This window comes from Anoplopoma fimbria, chromosome 23, assembly GCF_027596085.1.
Source record: "Anoplopoma fimbria isolate UVic2021 breed Golden Eagle Sablefish chromosome 23, Afim_UVic_2022, whole genome shotgun sequence".
Taxonomy (NCBI): domain Eukaryota; kingdom Metazoa; phylum Chordata; class Actinopteri; order Perciformes; family Anoplopomatidae; genus Anoplopoma; species Anoplopoma fimbria.
This window is the reverse complement of record NC_072471.1, coordinates 67,594-95,093: the sequence shown is the minus strand read 5'-3', so window position 1 is coordinate 95,093 and position 27,500 is coordinate 67,594. Positions and strand designations below refer to the sequence as shown.

At 43.9% G+C, this 27,500-nt stretch overlaps 2 protein-coding genes across 2 annotated transcripts in view; one reads left to right on the top strand and one right to left on the bottom strand.

Moving 5' to 3' along the window:
* Nucleotides 1-6,001, top strand: part of irf5 (interferon regulatory factor 5) — a 13,304-nt gene extending 7,303 nt beyond the window's left edge. The window contains exons 3-9 of the mRNA XM_054625098.1: nucleotides 2,252-2,438; nucleotides 2,768-2,793; nucleotides 2,875-2,902; nucleotides 3,490-3,759; nucleotides 4,413-4,802; nucleotides 4,878-4,996; nucleotides 5,322-6,001. Of these exons, the coding sequence (XP_054481073.1) occupies nucleotides 2,252-2,438; nucleotides 2,768-2,793; nucleotides 2,875-2,902; nucleotides 3,490-3,759; nucleotides 4,413-4,802; nucleotides 4,878-4,996; nucleotides 5,322-5,510 (1,209 nt within the window). The 3' untranslated portion in view covers nucleotides 5,511-6,001. The remainder of the gene's footprint in view (nucleotides 1-2,251; nucleotides 2,439-2,767; nucleotides 2,794-2,874; nucleotides 2,903-3,489; nucleotides 3,760-4,412; nucleotides 4,803-4,877; nucleotides 4,997-5,321) is intronic.
* Nucleotides 6,002-7,667: 1,666 nt separating this feature from the next.
* The window catches only part of tnpo3 (transportin 3), a 20,052-nt gene continuing 219 nt past the window's right edge, over nucleotides 7,668-27,500 (bottom strand). The window contains exons 2-24 of the mRNA XM_054625031.1: nucleotides 27,153-27,412; nucleotides 24,417-24,617; nucleotides 22,722-22,795; nucleotides 20,945-21,101; nucleotides 20,381-20,524; nucleotides 20,106-20,281; nucleotides 18,476-18,614; nucleotides 16,983-17,129; nucleotides 16,653-16,760; nucleotides 15,435-15,526; nucleotides 15,068-15,207; nucleotides 14,425-14,616; nucleotides 13,842-13,933; nucleotides 13,681-13,757; nucleotides 13,525-13,585; nucleotides 13,109-13,249; nucleotides 12,057-12,173; nucleotides 11,690-11,784; nucleotides 11,292-11,448; nucleotides 9,977-10,144; nucleotides 9,784-9,896; nucleotides 8,604-8,697; nucleotides 7,668-8,293 (exon numbers count right to left, since the gene is read on the bottom strand). Coding sequence (XP_054481006.1) covers nucleotides 8,637-8,697; nucleotides 9,784-9,896; nucleotides 9,977-10,144; nucleotides 11,292-11,448; nucleotides 11,690-11,784; nucleotides 12,057-12,173; nucleotides 13,109-13,249; nucleotides 13,525-13,585; nucleotides 13,681-13,757; nucleotides 13,842-13,933; nucleotides 14,425-14,616; nucleotides 15,068-15,207; nucleotides 15,435-15,526; nucleotides 16,653-16,760; nucleotides 16,983-17,129; nucleotides 18,476-18,614; nucleotides 20,106-20,281; nucleotides 20,381-20,524; nucleotides 20,945-21,101; nucleotides 22,722-22,795; nucleotides 24,417-24,617; nucleotides 27,153-27,412 — 2,912 coding nt within the window. The 3' untranslated portion in view covers nucleotides 7,668-8,293; nucleotides 8,604-8,636. The remainder of the gene's footprint in view (nucleotides 8,294-8,603; nucleotides 8,698-9,783; nucleotides 9,897-9,976; nucleotides 10,145-11,291; nucleotides 11,449-11,689; nucleotides 11,785-12,056; nucleotides 12,174-13,108; nucleotides 13,250-13,524; nucleotides 13,586-13,680; nucleotides 13,758-13,841; nucleotides 13,934-14,424; nucleotides 14,617-15,067; nucleotides 15,208-15,434; nucleotides 15,527-16,652; nucleotides 16,761-16,982; nucleotides 17,130-18,475; nucleotides 18,615-20,105; nucleotides 20,282-20,380; nucleotides 20,525-20,944; nucleotides 21,102-22,721; nucleotides 22,796-24,416; nucleotides 24,618-27,152; nucleotides 27,413-27,500) is intronic.

The following is a 27,500-nucleotide window of genomic DNA, read 5'->3' as shown; positions in this document are numbered from 1 at the left end:
TAACAATAGACTAATGAACTGGGTTCAAGGTCTGAAATACTCCAGTATTACTTTACTATTAATATTTATATTAATAACAATGGACTAATGAACTGGGTTCAAGGTCTGAAATACTCCAGTATTACTTTACTATTAATATTTATATTAATAACAATGGACTAATGAACTGGGTTCAAGGTCTGAAATACTCCAGTATTACTTTATCACTATTAATATTTATATTAATAACAATGGACTAATGAACTGGGTTCAAGGTCTGAAATACTCCAGTATTACTTTACTATTAATATTTATATTAATAACAATGGACTAATGAACTGGGTTCAAGGTCTGAAATACTCCAGTATTACTTTACTATTAATATTTATATTAATAACAATGGACTAATGAACTGGGTTCAAGGTCTGAAATACTCCAGTATTACTTTTACTATTAATATTTATATTAATAACAATGGACTAATGAACTGGGTTCAAGGTCTGAAATACTCCAGTATTACTTTATCACTATTAATATTTATATTAATAACAATGGACTAATGAACTGGGTTCAAGGTCTGAAATACTCCAGTATTACTTTATCACTATTAATATTTATATTAATAACAATGGACTAATGAACTGGGTTCAAGGTCTGAAATACTCCAGTATTACTTTACTATTAATATTTATATTAATAACAATGGACTAATGAACTGGGTTCAAGGTCTGAAATACTCCAGTATTACTTTACTATTAATATTTATATTAATAACAATGGACTAATGAACTGGGTTCAAGGTCTGAAATACTCCAGTATTACTTTACTATTAATATTTATATTAATAACAATGGACTAATGAACTGGGTTCAAGGTCTGAAATACTCCAGTATTACTTTATCACTATTAATATTTATATTAATAACAATGGACTAATGAACTGGGTTCAAGGTCTGAAATACTCCAGTATTACTTTTACTATTAATATTTATATTAATAACAATGGACTAATGAACTGGGTTCAAGGTCTGAAATACTCTTTACTATTAATATTTATATTAATAACAATGGACTAATGAAGTATCCAGTATTGCTTTATCACTATTAATATTTATATTAATAACAATGGACTAATGAACTGGGTTCAAGGTCTGAAATACTCCAGTATTACTTTACTATTAATATTTATATTAATAACAATGGACTAATGAACTGGGTTCAAGGTCTGAAATACTCCAGTATTACTTTTGTATTAATAAATAAATAATAAAATATATTAATAATAATGGACGTGTTAATAATAATGGACGTGTTCAAGGTATGAAGGACGGTTCAATAGTCCGTTATTAATATTAATATAGAAACATGACAGTAAATATACATCATCACTTTAATGTCTGCTCTGAAATACTGCAGTATTAGTTCATTATTATTAATATAAATATCAATATAGTAACATGACCTCACTTTATGTTGGTCTGCACTTCTACAAATGTATCAAAGGAAATCTACTTTTTTAAATAAATCATTTTATTGTTTAGTTATTTATTCTGAAGGTTTGTTCTTCAGTGTGAGTTTCCTAAAACATGGAACGAGCTGATTGGCTCACAGAACTTTACTCCTGATGATGTCACTTCCTCCTTCACTGGTAACCGTTTCTGCTTTTATTTCTCATTTCTCTGTTGTTGACAGAAGAGCAGTTTGACTTTGAGCTCTAAAACATTTTCTATTTGTTTGTTTGTTTGTTTACAGAGATGTAGCACAACAACAGACTCAGATTAAAGCAGCTGTTTGTTTGTTTGTTTGTTTACAGAGACGTAGCACAACAACAGACTCAGATTAAAGCAGCTGTTTGTTTGTTTACAGAGACGTAGCACAACAACAGACTCAGATTAAAGCAGCTGTTTGTTTGTTTGTTTGTTTGTTTACAGAGACGTAGCACAACAACAGACTCAGATTAAAGCAGCTGTTTGTTTGTTTGTTTGTTTGTTTACAGAGACGTAGCACAACAACAGACTCAGATTAAAGCAGCTGTTTGTTTGTTTACAGAGACGTAGCACAACAACAGACTCAGATTAAAGCAGCTGTTTGTTTGTTTACAGAGACGTAGCACAACAACAGACTCAGATTAAAGCAGCTGTTTGTTTGTTTACAGAGACGTAGCACAACAACAGACTCAGATTAAAGCAGCTGTTTGTTTGTTTGTTTGTTCGTGTCCACCTGTTCTTTTAAATGTGCTGGCTGTATGTGAGCCCTGCTCTGTGTCTTGCAGGCGTGGGCTCTGGAGACGGGTAAATACCAGGAAGGCGTGGACGAACCCGAGCCGGCCAAGTGGAAAGCAAACCTCCGCTGCGCTCTGAACAAAAGCAGAGAGTTCCAGCTGAAATACGACGGAACCAAAGAAACTCCAGTCCAACCGTACAAAATCTACGAAGTCTGTGAGCAGAGCGGGACCACAGGTGAGGAGTCCGTCTTCATCGTCATCATCAGACTCTATGAGGTCATCAGGTTCTACATCATAAACACCTGATGGTGCTGATGATGAAGACCTGAACTGCTCAGGTGTTTGATTGGCTGATCCCAGGTCAGAAGACCGGCGGTTCGATCCCCGTCTCGTCTGCATGTGGAACCTCAGACAAAGAAACGATGAAACACTGTTTGATCCAAAAACATCTTGTTTTCTAAAGAAGGAATTATTAATATTCAAACCAAGCAGCTGTTTGGTGTCGGTGTGTTTTATGGTAGAATGTTTTTTATCTTCATCTCATTGATCTGTTTCCTTCCTCAGATGCAGCTGATGATGAAGACGAGGAGGTGAGGAAGACAACATGTGAAACATACAAACACTCTCACTTTTATCAGCTGACTGACGACTACGATGTGTTTTGTTCTCAGATGCCCAATCTGATGGACCTCACAATCAGTAAGTACCACGTGGAGTTCAGTGTCTCCATGGAAACCAAATGGTTCTTCTGGTTCTTCACTTCAGGTCCGTCATTGAATTCACTGCAGAGACTGACTCCAGACCAGCACTAAATCAATTATGGAAGCACCTTTGCAGGTTCTGATGTAGCGAATGTTTAACTCACATGATTGATCAGCTGTTTCTGATGTCGGATATTTATTTATTCTGTCATTGTCTCCGGAACCATGAGACAATACGAGCTGAGGGACAGAACAATGGAAGAACAATGGAATAACAATGGAAACTTATTCCTGAAGACTTCTCTCCAAGTTTCTCTGGTGGACGGTTTCCAGATCCTCCTCTTCTTCCTCCTCCTCCTCTCATCATCCTCTGCTGTCATGTGATCAGGAGGAGCAGCAGGAAGAACATGACGTCATTAAAGAGTTCATCCTGAAAATCATACTAGAAAACTGGATGTAAATATTTAGTTTATTAATGTGAAGAAGATCTCTCAGATCAGTGAAGTCACATGTTTCTGTTTTTATGAGCAGTGGATGGAGACGCACCTGATGATGATGTAATGTGATGATGTCATGTCTCCTCAGACCCCAGGATCAGTGACCCCCCCTCCTTCGGCTCCTTCCCGGCACACTCAGAGGCAGCGTTTGAACATATGATCCCCATGACCTCTGACCTCCGGGCTCAGGGGAGCTTCGTCCATCCTGCAGGACTCTCCAACGGACTCCAGGACCGGGACTCCCTGCCCCCCCCGGCAGTGTCTACTCCCCCCGGGGCGACACTGATGGAGGCTAGCAGCATGGGGGACGTCCAGAACCACCAACCCTGCAAGTACGACCTGCTGAGCAGCGTCCCACGTGAGTAGAACCTCTGACCTCTGACTTACGAGATGTTTTCTGATGCGATGGTGAGATGCTGAGAAGTCAATCTCTGCTTCTGGCCCGCTCGCTGGTTCTGGTTCTCTTGACCTTTGACACCATGTGGGGTTTGGTTCTTGTTGAGACTGTTTAGTAGAAACAACATTGTAGGTTTAGGCTAGCTTAGCACAAAGACCCCCTACCCTGACTCCAGGGTTAGGGGGTCTTTAGGTAAGTGGACTGATGGAGAAGCAGGATGTGTCTCAGGTGGTTTGATTCCCGGTTCTTGGACCCGGAGCTCTTGAACACTGAAACGCAGAAAGTCCTGATCTCAAGTGGACAAGAACAGTTTGACCTTTATTCACGAAACACGAAACTCTGGAGCTCCACTTCCTCTAATCTAGAGGATTAAAAGAGGATAAGGTCTGTTGTGTCACCTGGAGGATACACCCACCTGTTCTCACAGTGAAGAAGGTTCCGTGGTTCTGTGGTTGAACCCTGAACATCACAATAATAAATGTGTGTTGCTGTAGTAACAGATGTACTCTGTGCTGCCGTAGTAACAGGTATAATAACTGTGTGTTGCCGTAGTAACAGATATAATAACTGTGTGTTGCCGTAGTAACAGGTATAATAACTGTGTGTTGCCGTAGTAACGGATCTGGACCTACGGTTCCAGTATCGGGGCCGGACGGCGGGCTCTCTGACCGTCAGTAACCCTCAAGGCTGCCGGCTTTACTACGGACACCTGGAGCCGACCCCGGAGCAGGTGGACCTGTTTGGACCAGTCACCCTGCAGCAGGTCCTGTTCCCTGGGACGTCTGAGGTTCAGAACCAGAAGCAGAGGTTCTACACCGAGGCCCTGCTGGACGTCATGGACCGCGGGCTGATCCTGGAAATCTGGGAGCAAGACATCTACGCTGTCCGCCTCTGTCAGTGCAAAGTCTTCTGGTCCGGACCCGGCATGCCGGAGCTCGGTCCACCGAACCCCCTGGAGCGGGAAAAGAAGGTCAAGGTGTTCAGCCTCAATGACTTCCTGCAAGGTAATAAAGTACTGAGGTGTTGGAGAACTCGGTCCCAACACATTTCTATTTACACCATCGTGTTCCTGTCCGCAGGGCTGATCCTGTTCCAGAGAGGGGAAACCCAGAACCCTCCACCCTTCGAGATCTACTTCTGTTTCGGGGAGGACTGGCCCGACAAGAAACCCAAAGAGAAGAAACTCATCATCGTCCAGGTCTGTTCATCCACCCGAGCTCTTCCTGATCTTCTCTCATCGTTTATCGTCTTCACTCTGCTGGAGGACTGTTAACGCCTCAAAGGGTCTCTGCTGTGACGGTTCGCATATTTAATGAGAGAACAAGGACACATTTCTATGAAAACAGTTCAAATGACATAATCAGTCATTAGGATATTTAAGACCCTTTCTGAAGTTTGAGGAATTCCTGTGCACCTTTTCTTCAGGACCCGAAGCCGTCTGACCGTTTCAGTTTGTGGTTCAGGTTGTCCAGTTTTAATCTGGTTCTGTTTCTGGTTTTAAACCTGGTTCTGATTGTCCTCAGGTTGTTCCCGTAGTGGCGCGGATCCTGACAGAGATGTTCTCTGGAGAACTCAGCTGGTCCACCGACAGCATCCGTCTGCAGATCTCAAACCCTGACGTGAAGGACCAGACGGTCGAGCAGTTCAAGGAGCTGCAGAGGCTCCTGCAGAGCCAACACATCCAGGGGCCCTGGACCCCCGACGTCCCCTGATCCACAGATCTAGGGGCCCCTAGACCCCCGACGTCCCCTGATCCACACATCCAGGGGCCCTGGACCAGTGACGTCCCCTGATCCAGGGGCCCTGGGCCCCCGACGTCCCATGAGTAATGACAATTACTCTGAACATTTTCCAGAAAAAAATCGGTTTTAAACTTTTCACTTAAGTTAGAAAACTAGTTGATCTCAGGTCAGATTTAATGGAAGTGAATTTCATCAGAAACGTGTTGAAGGACTGAAGTCTGTCTCATATCTGAACTCATCTACACTGATGTGATCAGCTGTAGACGAAACAAAGTATTATAAAGGTATTGTTAAATCTTAAAAACTCAGATCTCCTTTAACCTGCGACATGTTCAAAGACCATAAAGTTTACTGACTTATTGTAAGTCGTCTTGCATAAAAGCGTCTGCTAAATGACTGTAATGTTATGTAAATGTAATTAAGTGTACTCTGGATTTCAATAAAAACTACTGCAGTATTCTTTCATACATCCGCTGTCCTTTTTACTTACCGAGGAATGCATTGTACTATGTAATACCCAGTACTACTCTAAGACCCAGTACTACTCTGTAATATCCAGTACTACTCTGTAATACCCAGTACTACTCTGTAATACCCAGTACTACTCTGTAATACCCAGTACTACTCTGTAATACCCAGTACTACTCTGTAATATCCAGTACTACTCTGTAAGACCCAGTACTACTCTGTAATACCCAATACTACACTTTAATACCCAGTACTACAGTGTACACTGTGTTTAACTGTAATACACAGTATTGCACAGTAATACATAGTACACTGTAGTGAAGGGTATTACCCTGTATTACACAGTCAAACACTATCCTACAGTAATACACACTATCCTACAGTAATACACTGTAGTACACAGTAATACACAGTAAACACAGTATTACACTGTAATACACTGTAGTACACGGTAAACACTGTAGTACACAGTAAACACTGTAGTACACTGTAGACACTAGTACACTGTAAACACTGTAGTACAAAGTAAACAATGTAGTACACTGTAGACACTAGTACACTGTAAACACTGTAGTACACTGTAGTACACTGTAGTACAAGGTAAACACTGTAGTACACTGTAGTACACAGTAAACACTGTAGTACACAGTAAACACTGTAGTACACAGTAAACACTGTAGTACACTGTAGACACTAGTACACTGTAGACACTAGTACACTGTAAACACTGTAGACACTAGTACACTGTAGACACTAGTACACTGTAGACACTAGTACACTGTAAACACTGTAGACACTAGTACACAAATCTGCGAAGGACAGATTTAAATCACAACGTTGATCTCTGGACTGTAGCGTTTAATCAATTAGTCAATAAATTAGTCCCTCAATTAGTCAATTTGTAATTTATTTCGATCAAATGAATCGATTGAGATGAAAATAATAAAACGCTGCTCTAAAAGACGCATTAAAACGAGGTCGACAGGTTAGTACTCATATTCGCATATTTATACGTGTATACAAGTATATACTTGATAAGTATTTATACATAAAACATGACTATAACCTTAAATGAGCTCTCTAGCGCCACCTTCCTCTGCTGGAAGAGGTTTCATATTTCATTCATTTTAAACTTTTACCAGAACAGATGGAACAACAAACAGAAACCAGTTTGACCAGAACTCCCAGCAGCAGGTGTCTCCACCAGGCCAGTGTGACCACAAAGGATGGCGCCGTATGATGACATCACAGCGACATCACAGAGGAATCAGACGGTGTCGGATTAGAAGCTGCCCTTTGTGTTTCTTCACTGGCCTAAAACAACTGTTCATTAATCATTATTCACGTGTCCGGGATCAATGAGCTTCAGAGCCGGGTCCATTACAAGATTATGTTTCCTACATTTCAAAATAAAAGGTTATGATATGTGAATGATGAAGAGCAGCATCTTCTTCGCCACTGTGACGAGTCTCCAAGTCTCCGAGACGACTCCTCTTACTGGGTTTCTCACAGAAACCAGCAGCTCCACCCGTTCAGAGGCTCCTCCCTCAAACACTTACCTGGACGGTCACACACAGGTGAGGTGTGTGCTTCAGGTGTGATAAACTTTAAACACAGAGACACGCTGGACCAGACGAGTAAAACACTAAAGCAGACGGATTTGTTGTTTCAGTTGTTTTTTGTTTATTGTTTACAACAAGGCTACATCACCGATGATGTCATGGTGTCAGTCTCTCCGTCTCATTACCCAGAGTTCACTCTGTCTCACTTTGTGGAAAAACAACTAAAAGTCAACCAAAGTTAAAAAGGTCAAAGGTGACGCCAAATCCTCCAGCATTAAGCCTCTACAGGCAGCCACTCAGCCAAGAGCATCATGGGAAATTTTTTGGCTCTTTGTATGGCACGGACAAAAAACATCACGACCAAAGTCCCAAAAATAAATCTTCTCTTAAAAACCGTTGGCCAGGTGCGTCGCTTAGTGAACTCCTCCTAGTCCTGACCCCGCCCACCTGCTGGATCCAACCCCACCCACCTGAAACCCGCTGGACCCGACCCCGCCCACCTGACACCTGCTGCAGGTGTGGTCAGGTGAGGTCGGGGGTCGGGGTGGAGAACTCACTCTGTCAGTCCTTCAGAGTTATTTGTCCTGTTTCACATTCAAAGTCCTTCCTCCATCTCCTCCATCATCTCCTCCACCTCCATCTTCATCTCGTCCCTTTGGATCCTTGTCTGCAGTCGCAGCTTTTTGCCGTCACCTCTGAATGTTGGTCAACAAAAGATTTAACCTGAAAAAGAGACAAGACAACAGCTGCTTAACATCTGTATCATTGGTTTTACATTTCACACTGAAGGAAGGGAATGGTTGCCTGGTGTTACCTGGTGTTACCTGGTGTGGTGTGAATGTTACCTGGTGTTACCTGGTGTTACCTGGTGTTACCTGGTGTGGTGTGAATGGTTACCTGGTGTTACCTGGTGTTACCTGGTGTGGTGTGAATGGTTACCTGGTGTTACCTGGTGTTACCTGGTGTTACCTGGTGTTACCTGGTGTGAATGGTTACCTGGTGTTACCTGGTGTTACCTGGTGTGAATGGTTACCTGGTGTTACCTGGTGTGGTGTGAAGGTTGCAGCTATCGGAACAGTCTGGTGAACTCTCTGATGGCCCAACACACCTGTTTACACTCCTCAGCACTGAGGGGAGGAAGCATAGATAGAAACACAAACCAGGGCTTGATATTAAGACTTCTGTTGGGATTTAAACTCTTTGTTTGGGTTAGTGGAACGCTAAACACAATTCCTCAGAGGATTTGTCTGAACTTGTTAGGAGAGCTCCAGTTTTTCTGCCTTCCACCTTTGGATCAACAAGTCTCAACAGACACAGATGACTAACTATCACACACTAGCAGAGCGATGGATACAGATGTCTGGAGGGTCAACTGGCTAGATTAGTTTGTTCTGTAAGCGTCTCTTCTGGCTGAGACAAAGCAGCCTGGAGGACAGAAGACAGAGGACAGAGGATAGTAGGACAGATGGCATGAGGACAAAGGACAGAAAACATGAGGACAGAAGACATGAGGACAGAAGAGAGGAGGACACAAGGACAGAAGACATGAAGAAAGAAGACACGAGGACAGAGGATAGTAGGACAGATGGTATGAGGACAGAGGACAGAAAACATGAGGACAGAAGACATGAGGACACAAGGACAGAAGACATGAAGAAAGAAGACACGAGGACAGAGGATAGTAGGACAGATGGCATGAGGACAGAGGACAGAAAACATGAGGACAGAAAACAGAGGACAGAGGATAGTAGGACAGATGGCATGAGGACAGAAAACATGAGGACAGAAGACATGAGGAAAGAAGACATGAGGACAGAGGACACAAGACAGAGGACAGAAGACACGAGGACAGAAGACATGACAGAAGACATGAAGAAAGAAGACATGAGGACAGAGGACACAAGACAGAGGACACAAGGACAGAAGACACGAGGACAGAAGACATGAGGACAAAGGACATGAGGACAGAGGTACAGGAGGACATGAGGACACAAGGACAGAGGACACGAGGACAGAAGACATGAGTACAGAGGACAATAGGACATGAGGACTCGAGGACAGAGGATAGTAGGACAGAGGACACAAGGACAGAAGACATGAGGGAGGAGGACAGAAGAGGACAGAAGACAAGTATGGAGTAATGAAAAAGAACCAACAACAGTATGGATAAATGCCTAACCATAATCATGCAGCTTATGTTGCTGGTGTCTCACCTGGTGACCTGTTTGTGGAAATCAGTCAGCTGTTTGTGAGTGACAGTCACAGCTCCTCCTGACGTCTCCTTTGGTAAACCTTTCAGAGCACTTTCTAACCAGCGACAAAACGTCTGCAACAGAGGACAGAGTTGATTCGTACCTGAGGAACCAGTTCTGACACAACTGACTCCCTGCCACTCTTTATACTCACAGGTCTGTCAAACACCATGACCTCCCACAGCACCTCGGCCACGTCCGGCAGCGTGTACGGCGGCAGACAGAAACAACATGAGTGCATCAGCTGACTGATGAGCTGCTGACCGTGCTGCTCCATGGCCTGACCAATCAGCTGCTTCCTCACCTCAAAGTCCTCTTCATGCTGCAGAGAGAGGACAGACATAATGAACACGTTCCTGCTTAAGAGAGGTCTATAGTCAGGGCTGGTTCAGGTCTATAGTCAGGGCTGGTTCAGGTCTATAGTCAGGGCTGGTTCAGGTGTATAGTTAGGGCTGGTTCAGGTCTATAGTTAGGACTGGTTCAGGTCTATAGTCAGGACTGGTTCAGGTCTATAGTTAGGGCTGGTTCAGGTCTATATAGTTCAGGTCTATAGTCAGGGCTGGTTCAGGTGTATAGTTAGGACTGGTTCAGGTGTATAGTTAGGGCTGGTTCAGGTCTATAGTTAGGACTGGTTAGGTCAGGGCTGGTTCAGGTCTATAGTTAGGACTGGTTCAGGTCTATAGTCAGGACTGGTTCAGGTCTATAGTCAGGGCTGGTTCAGGTCTATAGTTAGGACTGGTTCAGGTTTATAGTTAGGGCTGGTTCAGGTCTATAGTTAGGACTGGTTCAGGTCTATAGTCAGGACTGGTTCAGGTCTATAGTTAGGACTGGTTCAGGTCTATAGTTAGGACTGGTTCAGGTGTATAGTTAGGGCTGGTTCAGGTCTATAGTTAGGACTGGTTCAGGTGTATAGTTAGGGCTGGTTCAGGTCTATAGTTAGGACTGGTTCAGGTCTATAGTTAGGACTGGTTCAGGTGTATAGTTAGGACTGGTTCAGGTCTATAGTTAGGGCTGGTTCAGGTCTATAGTCAGGACTGGTTCAGGTCTATAGTTAGGGCTGGTTCAGGTCTATAGTTAGGACTGGTTCAGGTCTATAGTCAGGACTGGTTCAGGTCTATAGTCAGGACTGGTCAGGTCTATAGTTAGGACTGGTTCAGTTAGGGCTGGTTCAGGTCTATAGTTAGGACTGGTTCAGGTGTATAGTTAGGGCTGGTTCAGGTCTATAGTTAGGACTGGTTCAGGTCTATAGTTAGGACTGGTTCAGGTCTATAGTTAGGACTGGTTCAGGTCTATAGTTAGGACTGGTTCAGGTCTATAGTTAGGGCTGGTTCAGGTCTATAGTTAGGACTGGTTCAGGTTTCAGAGAGGACAGACATAATCATGTTTGTGGTGTAAAAGGACTTAAAGTATTTATTTTGTCTTTTGTAGTCATTGTAGTTTTAAAGCTGTTTGAATCTTTTTAGACTCACGTCGTTGGAGACTCCGGTGTGGATGAGGTCTCGGACAAACTTCATGACGCTGCAGTTGGCGTCTCGGTGGTCCAATGAGGTGGCAGCAATTGCGCACTGGATGATGTGAACGATGATGCTGCTGCTGAGTAAAGTGACAGGACTCCTTTGGACAAACCTGAAAAGGTAGATGTATCAGGTAGATGTATCAGGTAGATGTACTGACACATGAACAGATAGATGTACAGGTGGATGTACAGGTGAGGTACTGGCACATGAACAGATAGATGTTCATATGCCTGTTCAGGTAGATGTACAGGCAGATGTACAGGCAGATGTTTAGGTTTATGTACCGGTACAGGAAGTTCCTGAATCAAACCTCAGAAGATAAATGTGTTCAGGTGAACAAGCAGACTCACCTGGTGGCCAGTCTGAACAGGTCGTCCACGGTGTCAGGATGATTCCTCAGACCATTCTGCTGCTCCAACAGCTGGAAAGTCGGCATACACAGAGCCTGGAGGAAGGGGGAGGTCATCATGACAAAGTAGGTCAGTTTTTATCAATGACTACTAGACTGTGGCGGCCTGCCAAAGTCTATTTAGTCCCGCCTCATAATTCCATTTCTACAGGTGTGTTGGTGGGTTTACCTGTTCGACAGGTGTGTCTACCTGTTCGACAGGTGTGTCTACCTGTTCGACAGGTGTGTCTACCTGTTCGACAGGTGTGTCTACCTGTTCGACAGGTGTGTCTACAGATGTGTTGGTGTGTCTACAGGTGGGTGTTTACCTGTAACATGTCGAGCAGTCCCTGCCTGCAACCCTCCTCCATGCCATACTCGTCCACCAGAATGCTGCCCAGGTACAGGAAGCAGGAGTGTGGATACACCTGATACACACTCACCATCTGATGATCACAAACAGCCATTCAGAAGAATTAAAGAATGTTAAGACTAACACATGCTTAAACTAACACATGGACAGGTGTGTTAGAACACAGGGACAGGTGTGTTAGAACTAACACATGGACAGGTGTGTTAGAACTAACACATGGACAGGTGTGTTAGAACTAACACATGGACAGGTGTGTTAGAACTAACACATGGACAGGTGTGTTAGAACACATGGACAGGTGTGTTAGAACTAACACTTGGACAGGTGTGTTAGAACACATGGACAGGTGTGTTAGAACTAACACTTGGACAGGTGTGTTAAAGGAATTTGAACACAGAGTGTTTTATATATATACGACTTTGGCGTAAATGCCTGTGTTTGGGAACGGTATGTGTTTTGGTACTGAACGGTTGGGTACAGGACGTTCGGTTTTCGGAGATGATCGAGCTTAATGGACAAAGATTTGTGCCAAACTGTATGCCGACATTGTTCAACTGCAGTCAGATATATCTATGGATAGACTTTGAATAATTCATTTATGCACACAAATGTGTAGATTGGCGTATCTTCACAAAAACAGCCCGGAGTCCTTCTCTTCACGGCGTTCAGGAAGCCTCTCAATGGACATTCAGACCGAGGTAAAGCAGGTACTGCTAGAGTATCACTTTTTATTGATTGAAGTAAGAATTATGGCCAAAAGAGAGAGAAAATTTCCCTTCAAGAATTCAAGGCAACACGCTGTAAGTAATTGATAAACAAATAGCCATTTTTGGGTGAAAGAAGTATTTCTTTAAGACAGACACATGAACAGGTAAATAAAATACTGTAAATATTTTATTTTTCCTTCTGGTTTGGATTTATCGCCGGAACTAACAGATGCACTGTGACTGATCAATAAGACATTAATATCACTGATCAGAAAAATAAAGAGGTCCAGGTGTGTCTCACCTGAGTGACGAGTGGCTGCAGCAGGGAGGCGGAGCCTTTCCCTACACATCGTACAGCGAACCTGAGACAGCGACAGCATCGCTCCACAATCCTGTTATCAGCCTGATGAGTGTTCAGAGTGTCCGACAGCACCGGCCAGATCTAGAAGTGAGTCACATGACACAGGTGAGACTTAGAAAACAAACCCTGCAGGTAAGATGTTGAATGAATCCTTATATGATTTACAGATGAGTCATATGACCAGTCACATGACACAGGTAAAACGTATAAATTACATATGAACCGCTCTACAGAGAGGTCACATGATTATCATGACGTTATTCATGAATAAAATACTTTGTGTAAATATTCAAATGAGTCTCCCAGGAAGAGGTCAGGTTAACAGAGGTAAGTTTAGGTGAGCTCAGGTGTTTTACCTCCTGAATGACTTTCTGACAGGGGTGAGTCTGTCCGTTCTCTACAATGGGGTTTGTGTGTCTGTAGGAAAAACAAACAAATTGTATGAACCTATTCATAGTCTGCTGCTTCGTAAATTTAAATAAAGTTTGAAATTTGTATACAGGTAAACTCACCTGAAGATAACAGCCAGTCTGTCAAGCCAGACGGTGGGATCAGCTGATTTACCATTTGTGGATTCCTCGGCCAAAAGCTGAAAGAAAAAAAAATTCACTTTGGTAGAAGTTTGAATATTGGTGCTATTATTCAGAGTGAGTGGGTTAGACAGGTGACTGACCTTTTTTAGAGCAATGACCTGAACAGCACAGAGATCACTGAGACATTCTGCAATCTTCTCCAGAGGAAGACGGGCCAGGACCAGAGCTGTACCTGTACAGGTAAATAAACTAAATGTAACATCAATGTAATAGACCTGAGGACCAGAGCTGTACAGGTAAATAAACTAAATGTAACATCAATGTAATAGACCTGAGGACCAGAGCTGTACCTGTACAGGTAAATAAACTAAATGTAACATCAATGTAATAGACCTGAGGACCAGAGCTGTACAGGTAAATAAACTAAATGTAACATCAATGTAATAGACCTGAGGACCAGAGCTGTACCTGTACAGGTAAATAAACAAATAACTGCTGTTTTCCCATCAGGTGCATACAAGCAGCAGCTCCAACCGAGGCATCAGCACCACCTGGGCTTCAGGTATTAGTTTGATCAGGTCGGCTGCCAATGCAGTACAGGTGAGTATGTATACTAATTAGCCAGCCGGGTGGTGTTAGTGTCAAGTAAATAAGGACTGCTGCCCTACATGTGTTTTGACCTGACAATGTCAGTACAGGTGTGTTACAGGTGTACTAATTTACCTTTAAGCAGTCCTACAGCGGCCTCAGTCGACAGGACAAAGGAGTCAAGGGCCCGAGCGATGTCCAGCAGACCCTGGAAGTGTTGAGCCATGTGATCTCTGCACACTGAACAGATGTTGTGGATCGCCTTTGCTGCTGCCGACGCCAGAGATTTCTCTCTGAGTCCTTTCATCAGGTAGTTTAACACGGGGTCTGGCAGGAAGAGGAAATACAGAGTCAAAATAAAAGTTCCACCTCCCAGAGTCAGGACAATACAGACAAGTCTTACATCACATCAGTCCAGTTTCCCCTCACTGGTTACCAGTATCATGTCAGTCCAGTTTCTCCTCACTGGTTACCAGTATCATGTCAGTCCAGTTTCTCCTCACTGGTTACCAGTATCACTTCAGTCCAGTTTCCCCTCACTGGTTACCAGTATCATGTCAGTCCAGTTTCTCCTCACTGGTTACCAGTATCATGTCAGTCCAGTTTCTCCTCACTGGTTACCAGTATCATGTCAGTCCAGTTTCTCCTCACTGATTACCAGTATCATGTCAGTCCAGTTTCTCCTCACTGGTTACCAGTATCACATCAGTCCAGTTTCCCCTCACTGGTTACCAGTATCATGTAGGGGTCGCTTTAGTTTGAAATCATGAACTCATACCGAGGAATCTTGGGTTTCTGTCCACAACCTCGCTCATCTCCCCGACCAGCTCGATGCTCGTATAGCGAACCGCCATATGGACGGTTTCAGGAAGTAAAACCACCTGCTGCAACACCTCCGAGAGCGTCGGGTTGTTCTCTCTGAAAGAAGAACACAAATGTAGTCAGTTTGACTTCAAATGTTAATGAAAAGTATTCTTGACAGAGAAGCAACAGATTCTGAATAACTTTAAGGAAAAAGAACAACACGCCAGGATGGTAAGGGTTAAAGATTGATATCCCTAACTTGTTTCTGTGTTTCCCTCAATTTCTTCTTTCTCCTGAAGGACAAAACTTTTTGATGGTAAAAAGAATTTTCAGATACTCACGGATCAACACTTTTTGCGATGGCAGCCATGATGAATAGAACAGCTTCCGTTACCTCCCAGGAAGGGTTTCCTTCTTTTAATGTAGAATATAACTGAGAACAAACAGAACATCTTTTAAAGTAGAACACAAACAAGAACAAACAGAACATCTTTTAAAGTAAAATATAAACAAGAACAAACAGAACATCTTTTAAAGTAGAACACAAACAAGAACAAACAACATCTTTTAAAGTAGAATATAAACAAGAACAAACAGAACATCTTTTAAAGTAGAATATAAACAAGAACAAACAGAACATCTTTTAAAGTAGAATATAAACAAGAACAAACAGAACATCTTTTAAAGTAGAATATAAACAAGAACAAACAGAACATCTTTTAAAGTAGAATATAAACAAGAACAAACAGAACATCTTTTAAAGTAGAATATAAACAAGAACAAACAGAACATCTTTTAAAGTAGAATATAAACAAGAACAAACAGAACATCTTTTAAAGTAGAATATAACAGAACATCTTTTAAAGTAGAATATAAACAAGAACAAACAGAACATCTTTTAAAGTAGAATATAAACAAGAACAAACAGAACATCTTTTAAAGTAGAATATAAACAAGAACAAACAACATCTTTTAAAGTAGAATATAAACAAGAACAAACAGAACATCTTTTAAAGTAAAATATAAACAAGAACAAACAGAACATCTTTTAAAGTAGAATATAAACAAGAACAAACAGAACATCTTTTAAAGTAGAATATAACAGAACATCTTTTAAAGTAGAATATAAACAAGAACAAACAGAACATCTTTTAAAGTAGAATATAAACAAGAACAAACAGAACATCTTTTAAAGTAGAATATAAACAAGAACAAACAGAACATCTTTTAAAGTAGAATATAAACAAGAACAAACAGAACATCTTTTAAAGTAGAATATAAACAAGAACAAACAGAACATCTTTTAAAGTAGAATATAAACAAGAACAAACAGAACATCTTTTAAAGTAGAATATAAACAAGAACAAACAGAACATCTTTTAAAGTAGAATATAAACAAGAACAAACAGAACATCTTTTAAAGTAGAATATTAACGAGACAAACATCTTACAAAGTAGGATATTTGACCAAAATAAACAGTGGAGAACATTTAAGAATAGAATCCATCGGCATGTTCACAGAGTAGAAAGCAAGCCTTTCGTTGTAGATTAAACTTTACCTGAGAGAAACACTCCATGGATCCAACAAGAAAAATGACGTCTTTAACAAGGTCGGAGACTCTCATCCTGAACTCCCCAAAATCATCCGTGTCCTCTGGGATTCCGTCCTGTTGGGTCAAACAATTAGATAGTTGACATTTTGACTACAACAGAACTTAAACCAACAGAACTCGAACGGTATTTGTGATAGTGAACTCATTAGTAGACTCCAGAAAGAGTTGTCTTGATTTTACATCAAAGTCTGTGATTAATATCTGACTAATAAAGTTCTGGTTAAGGATTTCATCAGTTGGAGATGTTTCTGTGTAGACCTAAATCAGGTGACTTACGTGGTCTGGATCGAGTTGACAGTGTCGTGCCAAACAGTGCAGAAGTCTCTGGATGTACGGTCTGAAGATGGTGTGAAGAGCTGCATCATTTATTTTGTAAAGATGTTCTCCAAGACGGTACCAGAAGTTAAAGGAGATCTCCACGACCTGGATCAGAACAAAAACAAGAAAACAGGGAGACCAGGAAGGAGGATTGTTACCAAAGTAAAGGAAGTTTTTAGGGTTAATATACTGGTGTTGTGGTTATTTTTGTACCTTGTAGTGAGGGTGTTTTTAGGGTTAATATACTGGTGTTGTGGTAATTTTTGTACCTTGTAGTGAGGGTGTTTTTAGGGTTAATATACTGGTGTTGTGGTTATTTTTGTACCTTGTAGTGAGGGTGTTTTTAGGGTTAATATACTGGTGTTGTGGTTATTTTTGTACCTTGTAGTGAGGGTGTTTTTAGGGTTAATATACTGGTGTTGTGGTTATTTTTGTACCTTGTACTGAGGGTGTCTTTAGGGTTAATATACTGGTGTTGTGGGTGTTACTGAGGGTGTCTTTAGGGTTAATATACTGGTGTTGTGGTTATTTTTGTACCTTGTAGTGAGGGTGTCTTTAGGGTTAATATACTGGTGTTGTGGTTATTTTTGTACCTTGTAGTGAGGGTGTTTTTAGGGTTAATATACTGGTGTTGTGGTTATTTTTGTACCTTGTAGTGAGGGTGTTTTTAGGGTTAATATACTGGTGTTGTGGTTATTTTTGTACCTTGTAGTGAGGGTGTTTTTAGGGTTAATATACTGGTGTTGTGGTTATTTTTGTACCTTGTACTGAGGGTGTCTTTAGGGTTAATATACTGGTGTTGTGGTTATTTTTGTACCTTGTAGTGAGGGTGTCTTTAGGGTTAATATACTGGTGTTGTGGTTATTTTTGTACCTTGTAGTGAGGGTGTTTTTAGGGTTAATATACTGGTGTTGTGGTAATTTTTGTACCTTGTAGTGAGGGTGTCTTTAGGGTTAATATACTGGTGTTGTGGTTATTTTTGTACCTTGTACTGAGGGTGTCTTTAGGAATCATGTACTGGTGTTGTGGTTATTTTACTGAGGGTGTCTTTAGGAATACCTTGTAGTGAGGGTGTTTTTAGGGTTAATATACTGGTGTTGTGGTTATTTTTGTACCTTGTAGTGAGGGTGTTTTTAGGGTTAATATACTGGTGTTGTGGTTATTTCTGTACCTTGTACTGAGGGTGTCTTTAGGAATCATGTACTGGTGTTGTGGTTATTTTTGTACCTTGTAGTGAGGGTGTTTTTAGGGTTAATATACTGGTGTTGTGGTAATTTTTGTACCTTGTAGTGAGGGTGTTTTTAGGGTTAATATACTGGTGTTGTGGTTATTTTTGTACCTTGTACTGAGGGTGTTTTTAGGGTTAATGTACTGGTGTTGTGGTTATTTTTGTACCTTGTACTGAGGGTGTTTTTAGGGATCATGTACTGGTGTTGTGGTTATTTTCGTACCTCATATTGCGGGTGTCCTGCACAGATCAGCAGCAGCTCGAGTGTCCTCAGGTCTCCCATTCCCTGGCCTGGACTCCTGACTGTCGTCTCTAGAAACGTCTCGCAGAGTTCGGTGAAGATCCTGCAGTAGTTCAGCACTCTGTGGGCAGAAATCCAATGTAAATGTGTCTGACACACTGTTTTATTTACCATGTGTCTGATCAGTGTAATTACTTTTAAAACATATTTTTAATCTTAAAGTATTAATATTCCATTTGATTTTTGTATTGTTTTTATTGTATGATGTAATTTGCCTCATTGTCTCCTGAATTGTTTAGTTCAACTACTTAAAGCACTTTTTTTTAATAAAGTGCTGTATAAATAACGTAATGTTTTATTATTATTATTATTATTATTATTATTATTATTATTATGTCTGCCAGGGGGCCATGTTGTGAGTGAGTGTGCACTTCTGTGTCTGTCCATGGCTAATCTCCAACTCCCTCACTCACTCCCTCTCTAACTCACTCACTCCCTCTCTCTCTAACTCACTCCCTCTCTCTCTAACTCACTCCCTCCCTCTCTCTCTAACTCACTCCCTCTCTAACTCACTCCCTCTCTAACTCACTCACTCACTCACCAACTCACTCTCACTCCCCCAACTCCCTCTCTAACTCACTCCCTCTCTAACTCACTCACTCCCTCTCTCTCTCTCTAACTCCCCAACTCACTCCCCAACTCAACTCACTCACTCCCCCAACTCCCTCTCTAACTCACTCACTCACTCCCTCTCTAACTCACTCACTCACTCCCTCTCTCTAACTCACTCCCTCTCTAACTCACTCCCTCACCAACTCACTCTCACTCCCCCAACTCCCTCTCTAACTCACTCACTCCCTCCCTCCCTCCCTAACTCATTCACTCCCTCTCTCTCTCTCTAACTCCCCAACTCACTCCCCAACTCAACTCACTCACTCCCCCAACTCCCTCTCTAACTCACTCCCTCTCTAACTCACTCACTCCCTCTCTCTCTAACTCACTCCCTCTCTCTCTAACTCACTCGCTCCCTCCCCAACTCCCTCTCACTCCCCCAACTCCCTCTCTAACTCACTCCCTCTCTCTCTAACTCACTCCCTCTCTAACTCACTCACCAACTCACTCTCACTCCCCCAACTCCCTCTCTAACTCACTCCCTCTCTCTCTAACTCACTCCCTCTCTCTCTAACTCTCTCTAACTCACTCCCTCTCTCTCTCTAACTCACTCCCTCTCTCTCTCTCTAACTCACTCCTCTAACTCACTCTCTCTAACTCACTCCCTCTCTCTCTAACTCACTCCCTCTCTCTCTAACTCACTCCCTCTCTCTCTAACTCACTCCCTCTCTCTCTAACTCACTCCCTCTCTCTCTGACTCACTCCCTCTCTCTCTAACTCACTATCTCCCTCTCTCTCTAACTCACTCCCTCTCTAACTCACTCACTATCTCCCTCCCTCTCTAACTCACTCCCTCTCTCTCTCTAACTCACTCACTCCCTCTCTCACACACACACACACACACACACACAGAGAGATCATGCTCCTCCTGGCAGAGATCCATAAGGAGTCTTGTGAGATCTGGAGGGATGAATGAATGAATGAATCTGATGGATCTCACTTGTCGAGGTCTTCTCGAGCCACAGCCATGTGATACGCCGTCTCCAGCGTCAGGACGCCCTGGAAGAGCTGCAGACCCAGCGCCATGTTGGTCTCCACGTTCTCTATGGCGTAGAGAGACGAGCAGACGCAGTCGGACGCCGCCTCGTGGAGGTTGGTGGAGGTTTCATCCCTCTGCTGAGGAAACAGAGAACATTGTTGTTTCATTCATCCTGAGGGGTTCTACTTCTGAACGATGCACCAGGATCCTTTAAAAACAGGAAGCTTTAAACTCACCAGAACTTGGAAGAGGACCATGAGCAGCTGGTTACTGGCCATGAAGTTACTGTCCAGGACTCCCAGGTTGAACCAGCTGCCCAAACAGCGAAACACCTTGATGAGCATCTTCTCATCGCTACCCGCCTTCTCCACACACGACGTCTGAAAGAAAGTAAAAACAAGAGAGTTGATAAATATTTGGTTGGTTTTAATAATGTACGTAAATCCAACTAAATCACATTCAATTCACAAACAGCCTCCATCCACACAAACTCAGAGTCTGAATCAGAACTTATTACAAACTGGAAACCTGAAACAAAGAGACGGACGACAGTAAAAGCGTTAGTTCCTCAAACACAGCGTCTGAAAGCAGAAACGTGATCCAAAGACAGATTCCTCCGCTGTGGAGGTCGTAAACTCAGCTGTGTCATCAGGTGTCAGGAGGCAGAATAAAACAGGTAATAAATGGAGTCTTGAGAAAGTGGGAGTCACGGCAACCACCAGAGATCCTTGAGCATGAAGACACAACTGAAGGTAGCAGATAACATTTATATAATAAAGCTGATAAAAAGGGAAGCCAACCAGCAAGGTGACGACGGTGCTGGAGTAATACGCCAGATCCTCGATGATCTCTGTCCGGCGGTTGGCTCCGATCCGCAGAGATCGACTGTGAACCTCCTCTGGCAGCACGGTGAGAATCTCTATGAGGAAGGGCATTGAGCTGATGTCATTGTTGTACCTGAGAGGGGGCGGAGACATGGACAGGTGAGTCAGAGAGGACAACAGCATCTGAATCTGGTTTTAGAATCACAGCCTAACTTGTAAAAGAGCTTCTGAATCTCTATGGCAATGTTCCTAAATAAAGTTAAATAAAATAGAATTAAAGTAGCTTTCAATCCACTTTCATATAAACCTGTTTGTTAAACCTGCATGTGACAGTTACAGGTAAACGTCCTGCATGTGACAGTTACAGGTAAACGTCCTGCAGGTGTGACAGTTACAGGTAAACGTCCTGCAGGTGTGACAGTTACAGGTAAACGTCCTGCAGGTGTGACAGTTACAGGTAAACGTCCTGCAGGTGTGACAGTTACAGGTAAACGTCCTGCATGGGACAGTTACAGGTAAACGTCCTGCAGGTGTGACAGTTACAGGTAAACGTCCTGCATGGGACAGTTACAGGTAAACGTCCTGCATGTGACAGTTACAGGTAAACGTCCTGCAGGTGTGACAGTTACAGGTAAACGTCCTGCATGGGACAGTTACAGGTAAACGTCCTGCAGGTGTGACAGTTACAGGTAAACGTCTTGCATGGGACAGTTACAGGTAAACGTCTTGCATGGGACAGTTACAGGTAAACGTCCTGCAGGTGTGACAGTTACAGGTAAACGTCCTGCATGGGACAGTTACAGGTAAACGTCCTGCATGGGACAGTTACAGGTAAACATCCTGCATGGGACAGTTACAGGTAAACGTCTTGCATGGGACAGTTACAGGTAAACATCCTGCATGGGACAGTTACAGGTAAACATCCTGCATGGGACAGTTACAGGTAAACGTCCTGCATGTGACAGTTACAGGTAAACATCCTGCATGGGACAGTTACAGGTAAACATCCTGCATGGGACAGTTACAGGTAAACGTCCTGCATGGGACAGTTACAGGTAAACGTCCTGCATGGGACAGTTACAGGTAAACGTCCTGCATGGGACAGTTACAGGTAAACGTCTTGCATGGGACAGTTACAGGTAAACGTCCTGCATGGGACAGTTACAGGTAAACGTCCTGCAGGTGTGACAGTTACAGGTAAACGTCCTGCATGGGACAGTTACAGGTAAACGTCCTGCATGGGACAGTTACAGGTAAACATCCTGCATGGGACAGTTACAGGTAAACGTCCTGCAGGTGTGACAGTTACAGGTAAATGTCCTGCATGTGACAGTTACAGGTAAACGTCCTGCAGGTGTGACAGTTACAGGTAAACGTCCTGCATGGGACAGTTACAGGTAAACGTCCTGCATGGGACAGTTACAGGTAAACGTCCTGCATGGGACAGTTACAGGTAAACGTCCTGCATGGGACAGTTACAGGTAAACGTCCTGCATGGGACAGTTACAGGTAAACGTCCTGCAGGTGTGACAGTTACAGGTAAACATCCTGCATGGGACAGTTACAGGTAAACGTCTTGCATGGGACAGTTACAGGTAAACATCCTGCATGGGACAGTTACAGGTAAACATCCTGCATGGGACAGTTACAGGTAAACGTCCTGCATGGGACAGTTACAGGTAAACGTCCTGCATGGGACAGTTACAGGTAAACGTCCTGCAGCTTTCAGCTGTGGAGTTGTGGGATTCCTTACTTTTCTATAAGCGTGTGAACGCATCCTTTCCACGAGGCCATCTGAAGAGCCAGATCTGCGATGGCTAAAGCCAGCTGAGAAGAAAAGAGATGAACAAAAACAAGATCAGTAAAGTGATTTAAGAGAATAAGTGAGAGAACGCTTTCATTTACTGAATACAAACCACCAGATTTACTCTTCAGTTCTGTATTAACTTTAAAGACTTCCTTCTTGTTTCTGTTGCAAGTCAGGAGTTCCTCCACACTTGTGAAACCAGAAGCTGATGAAAGCTACGTGTCAAACGAGTTACAAAGTACTTCCTGTTGAAAGGCCTCTACTAGAGCGGGGCGATAATCCAATATGTTAATGTAGTCTTTCTATCAAAACATATATCAGATAATGTAAAACACAACTACTGATAAGAACATTCTAAGTTTACTTGATAACAATTCTGCTGTAAAGAATACCACAGTGACGTTAAATTAAACTATTGTCTTTATCTGGTTAATCTGTATTTTGTGTTTTCATGTAAACATCGTCAGTGAAGAGCTGGAAATATTTATTCATTTTTCATTAGTCATGTATTTCATTCAGAGGAGTTTACAGCTAAAGGCATAACCATGTATATATATTTCATATAGACTTTTTATTTCATGAATTAGCAGAGAACATCCTGTATCGTGATATAATATATAATAAATATTGTTATTGACATGTGAAATATATCACGATAGAAGATTTTGGCCGTAAGCTTCAAGGTTTACAGTTTGCTGTTTTCAGGATAATTCATGAAGTTCTCTCTGTGATATAAAATAAAAGGAGTAACTGTCACTTTTGATATTTAACAATGTTCAGCGTTGACACAGAAGAATATGAATATTAAATAATATCTATTTTATATTAAAGTATTATAATCTGTTTAGAGCTAATGTTAGGAAGTTAAACTGCTCATAAATCATCTATAATATCTATTTTATATTAATGTGAAACATCTCCTTAAAAACCTTTATTAACTTTCTCACAGAAAACGTCATTTTTACAAGCTTCCTTTTGAACACATGGTAACATTATAATTTACGTAGAGATGTCGTTCTGTTTCCTGTGCAAGGACGACTCATAAAACCCCTTATGGCCGACCCTGGTACATCTATCTGTGCTCTGACCCAGTTAACATAATAAGTCAATTAAATAAATAAATTCATGTCATGTGGAAGCCAACATAAAGTAAACCGTATTTAGTCTCTTCTGTTTCCTGTCTCAAGAGGAGCTTTTCAGTTTGAAGGTCTTTGCCTGTCGGTAAATAATAATAATAATAATCAATCCTTTATTAGTCCCACAATGGGGAAATTATTTCTCTGCATTTAACCATCCCGGAGGAGCAGTGGGCTGCAATGAAGCGCCCGGGGAGCAACTTGGGGTTAGGTGTCTTGCTCAAGGACACCTCGGCATGTTGCCAGTAGAGGGGTTTGAACCACCAACCTTGTGGTTACGGGACAAGCGCTCTACCTCATGTGCCACAGCCGCCCCTAAAGTGATGTTCAGTGTTTAAAATGTTAGTTTATGATAAATAGATTTTTAATGCTCCTCAGTCTCCAGCAGGACTTTGAATTATCTCTATATCTTCATAACTTCAGTCTGTTCATAACAAAAGAAAACCAACGGACCCTGAAGGTCACACGGTGAATCCTGAGGATCGCTACAGGTGAGACGGGTTACCTGTGTGACAATGATGGGCGACAGGTCCTTGAGGTTCTGGATGTGGGTCAGTAGCGATTCTCGCAGTGCATTGTGGGTCTCAGGTGGAAGCTCGTAGAAAGATGTCTGGATCTTCATCTTCATCGTCTGAGCAGCAAAATAACACGACTCGACGTCCTGTTTGAGCTGCAGAAGCTGATCTGAGATCTCCCACGCATACATCTGTAGGACAGGAAGTGATGTCACTACACACCTTTTTATCATCATTATTTATTCACCAGGTAGACGTAAAAACACTCACCTGTGATGTCGTTCTTAAAACATTAAAATAATAATTATAGTCTCTGCCGTTTCTCTAGAAAACAACGTTGTTAAGAAATGTGCTGTATGAATAAAGTTTGGATTATTTCATTATTAGCTCTCAGGAGAGTTTTTGTGATCATGACCCTTGGGGGGGTCCCGCCCATCTGTATGACATTATATGATTGTTGTTCTTCTTCTGTGGTTTCATGTAGTTATATGTTGGTAGAATACAACACACTGCTGATCCCAGACTCCAGACCTGGTCAGACCACCAGGTCTCATATTATCTGTGTGTAGGAGGGCAGTATCTGGTCTTAAAGCTGGACTCTGGTCCTGGTGTGGATTCTGGCCTCAGGTTCAACAAACGGACAGAGTCCAACAGGTCCATAAGGAGTCCTGAACCGGAGGTCTTCACACAGAAACTCTGACTGAAGACCTGATCCTGAAGGGCTCACTGGACTCTGATACTGGTCTACAGTGCTTCAGATTCAACTGGATTCACATGATCTGGTCTCATTCAAAAACCAGAAGCAAAAGAACAAAAACCACAACGTGATCCAGGACATGCTGCCGAACCAGACCTTTAGGAACCAGAACAGCCCAGGTGTGTTTTAAGTGAATACAAAAGCAGATCCAGCAGCTACCTGTGCAGGTAGGTCACAGACTGACGCATCATTCCTGTCAGCCAATCGTGATCCAGTCTCCAACCTGTCGGTCACATGAGGACCAGGACCTGCTGAACCAGATCAGACTGACGCGGATCATAACAACCACAGCAACATGAAAGGGGAGAAGAGAGGGAGGAGCTCCGAAACCAGAAGTAAGTCCTGGTCTGAGTTTCTGCCACGCCCTGACCCACACAGAGACCCCCCCCACAGAGTAGTTTAAACACAGACCCCCCCCCATCAGCTGTGTGATGGTTCTCTGGTTCTCTATGCCCTAAAGTTCCTCCTGCAGGAACAGAACCGTCCCCTCCCCTCAGTCCTTCCCCTGAGGACACCTGTCCCCCTTCCTGTCCCTCAGTCCCCCTTCCTGTCCCTCAGTCCTGTCCCCCTTCCTGTCCCTCAGTCCTGTCCCTCAGTCCTGTCCCCCTTCCTGTCCCTCAGTCCTGTCCCTCAGTCCTGTCCCCCTTCCTGTCCCTCAGTCCTGTCCCTCAGTCCTGTCCCTTCCTGTCCCTCAGTCCCTGTCCCCCTTCCTGTCCCTCAGTCCTGTCCCTCAGTCCTGTCCCCCTTCCTGTCCCTCAGTCCTGTCCCCCTTCCTGTCCCTCAGTCCTGTCCCCCTTCCTGTCCCTCAGTCCTGTCCCTCAGTCCTTCCCCTGAGGACAGTCCTGTCCCTCAGTCCTGTCCCTCAGTCCTGTCCCCCTTCCTGTCCCTCAGTCCTGTCCCCCAGTCCTGTCCCTCAGTCTTGTCCCCCTTCCTGTCCTGTCAGTCCTGTCCCTCAGTCCTGTCCCTCAGTCCTGTCCCTCAGTCCTGTGTCCTGTCCCTCAGTCCTGTCCCCAGTCCTGTCCCTCAGTCCTGTCCCTCAGTCCTGTCCCTCAGTCCTGTCCCCTTCCTGTCCCTCAGTCCTGTCCCTCAGTCCTGTCCCCCTTCCTGTCCCTCAGTCCTGTCCCTCAGTCCTGTCCCCCCTGTCCTGTCCCTCAGTCCTGTCCCTCAGTCCTGTCCCCCTTCCTGTCCCTCAGTCCTGTCCCTCAGTCCTGTCCCCCTTCCTGTCCCTCAGTCCTGTCCCCAGTCCTGTCCCTCAGTCCTGTCCCTCAGTCCTGTCCCTCAGTCCTGTCCCTCAGTCCTGTCCCTCAGTCCTGTCCCCCTCCTGTCCTGTCCCTCAGTCCTGTCCCTCAGTCCCCCTTCCTGTCCCTCAGTCCTGTCCCCCTTCCTGTCCCTCAGTCCTGTCCCTCAGTCCTGTCCCTCAGTCCTGTCCCTCAGTCCTGTCCCCCTTCCTGTCCCTCAGTCCTGTCCCCCTTCCTGTCCCTCAGTCCTGTCCCCCAGTCCTGTCCCCCTTCCTGTCCCGGAAGGAGCCCACACTCTGGTGCTGCCCTGGTCCGTGCTACATGTTAGCTGTTAGCATGTTAGCATGTAGCAGTGAGGCCTTGTCCTCTGGCATCAGAGCTGCGCGTGAACGCGGCTCCACACGCACATAAACACTGCGCGTGGACGCGGCTCGCGCACGACGGGCAGCCCGTGAGGAGCCCGCTAGCACCCCGCTAGCATCCAGCTAGCTGCTCGTGTTGTGGTCCATTCATTTAGCTAGCTTAGCTTAGCTATGATGCTAACGGCTCCTCTGAGACTGCGCAGTTCTGTTCAGTGAGGCTGTCTGAGCAGGGGACCCTCAGACCCGGGTCTGGAGGACCCGATGCCCCTCAGAACCCCCGTCCCGCCCCCGGCCGGCCCCGGCCCGGACCGGCCCGGCCCGGTCCGGTCCCGGTCCCGTCCGGTCTCCCGGCCTCTCCCATTTTCTTACCGATCTCTGCAGCTCCCCCAGCCACACCGAGGCTCGCTCCTTCCCGGCCGGGTCCGGGTCGTGGTACAGGGCCTGGACCGCCTGGTAGACCAGGGCCAGGTTGGGTTTGCCCCCTCCATGGCGCACGTCGGAAGCAGGAACGAGAGAAGGCAGAAAGTAGACCAGCACGGAGGATCTCAGAGTCCTACACGGTCTGTGTGTCGACCGCCATCTCGCACTGGCTTCCCGCGTGCAACCGCGATCATGTCCCGACAGGAAAAACAGGCAGAAACATTAGTTCCGCCCCGTCATGATGGAGCTCTATACACAGACCAGACCAGACCAGAGCCCACAGGGTGGTCCAGAGAC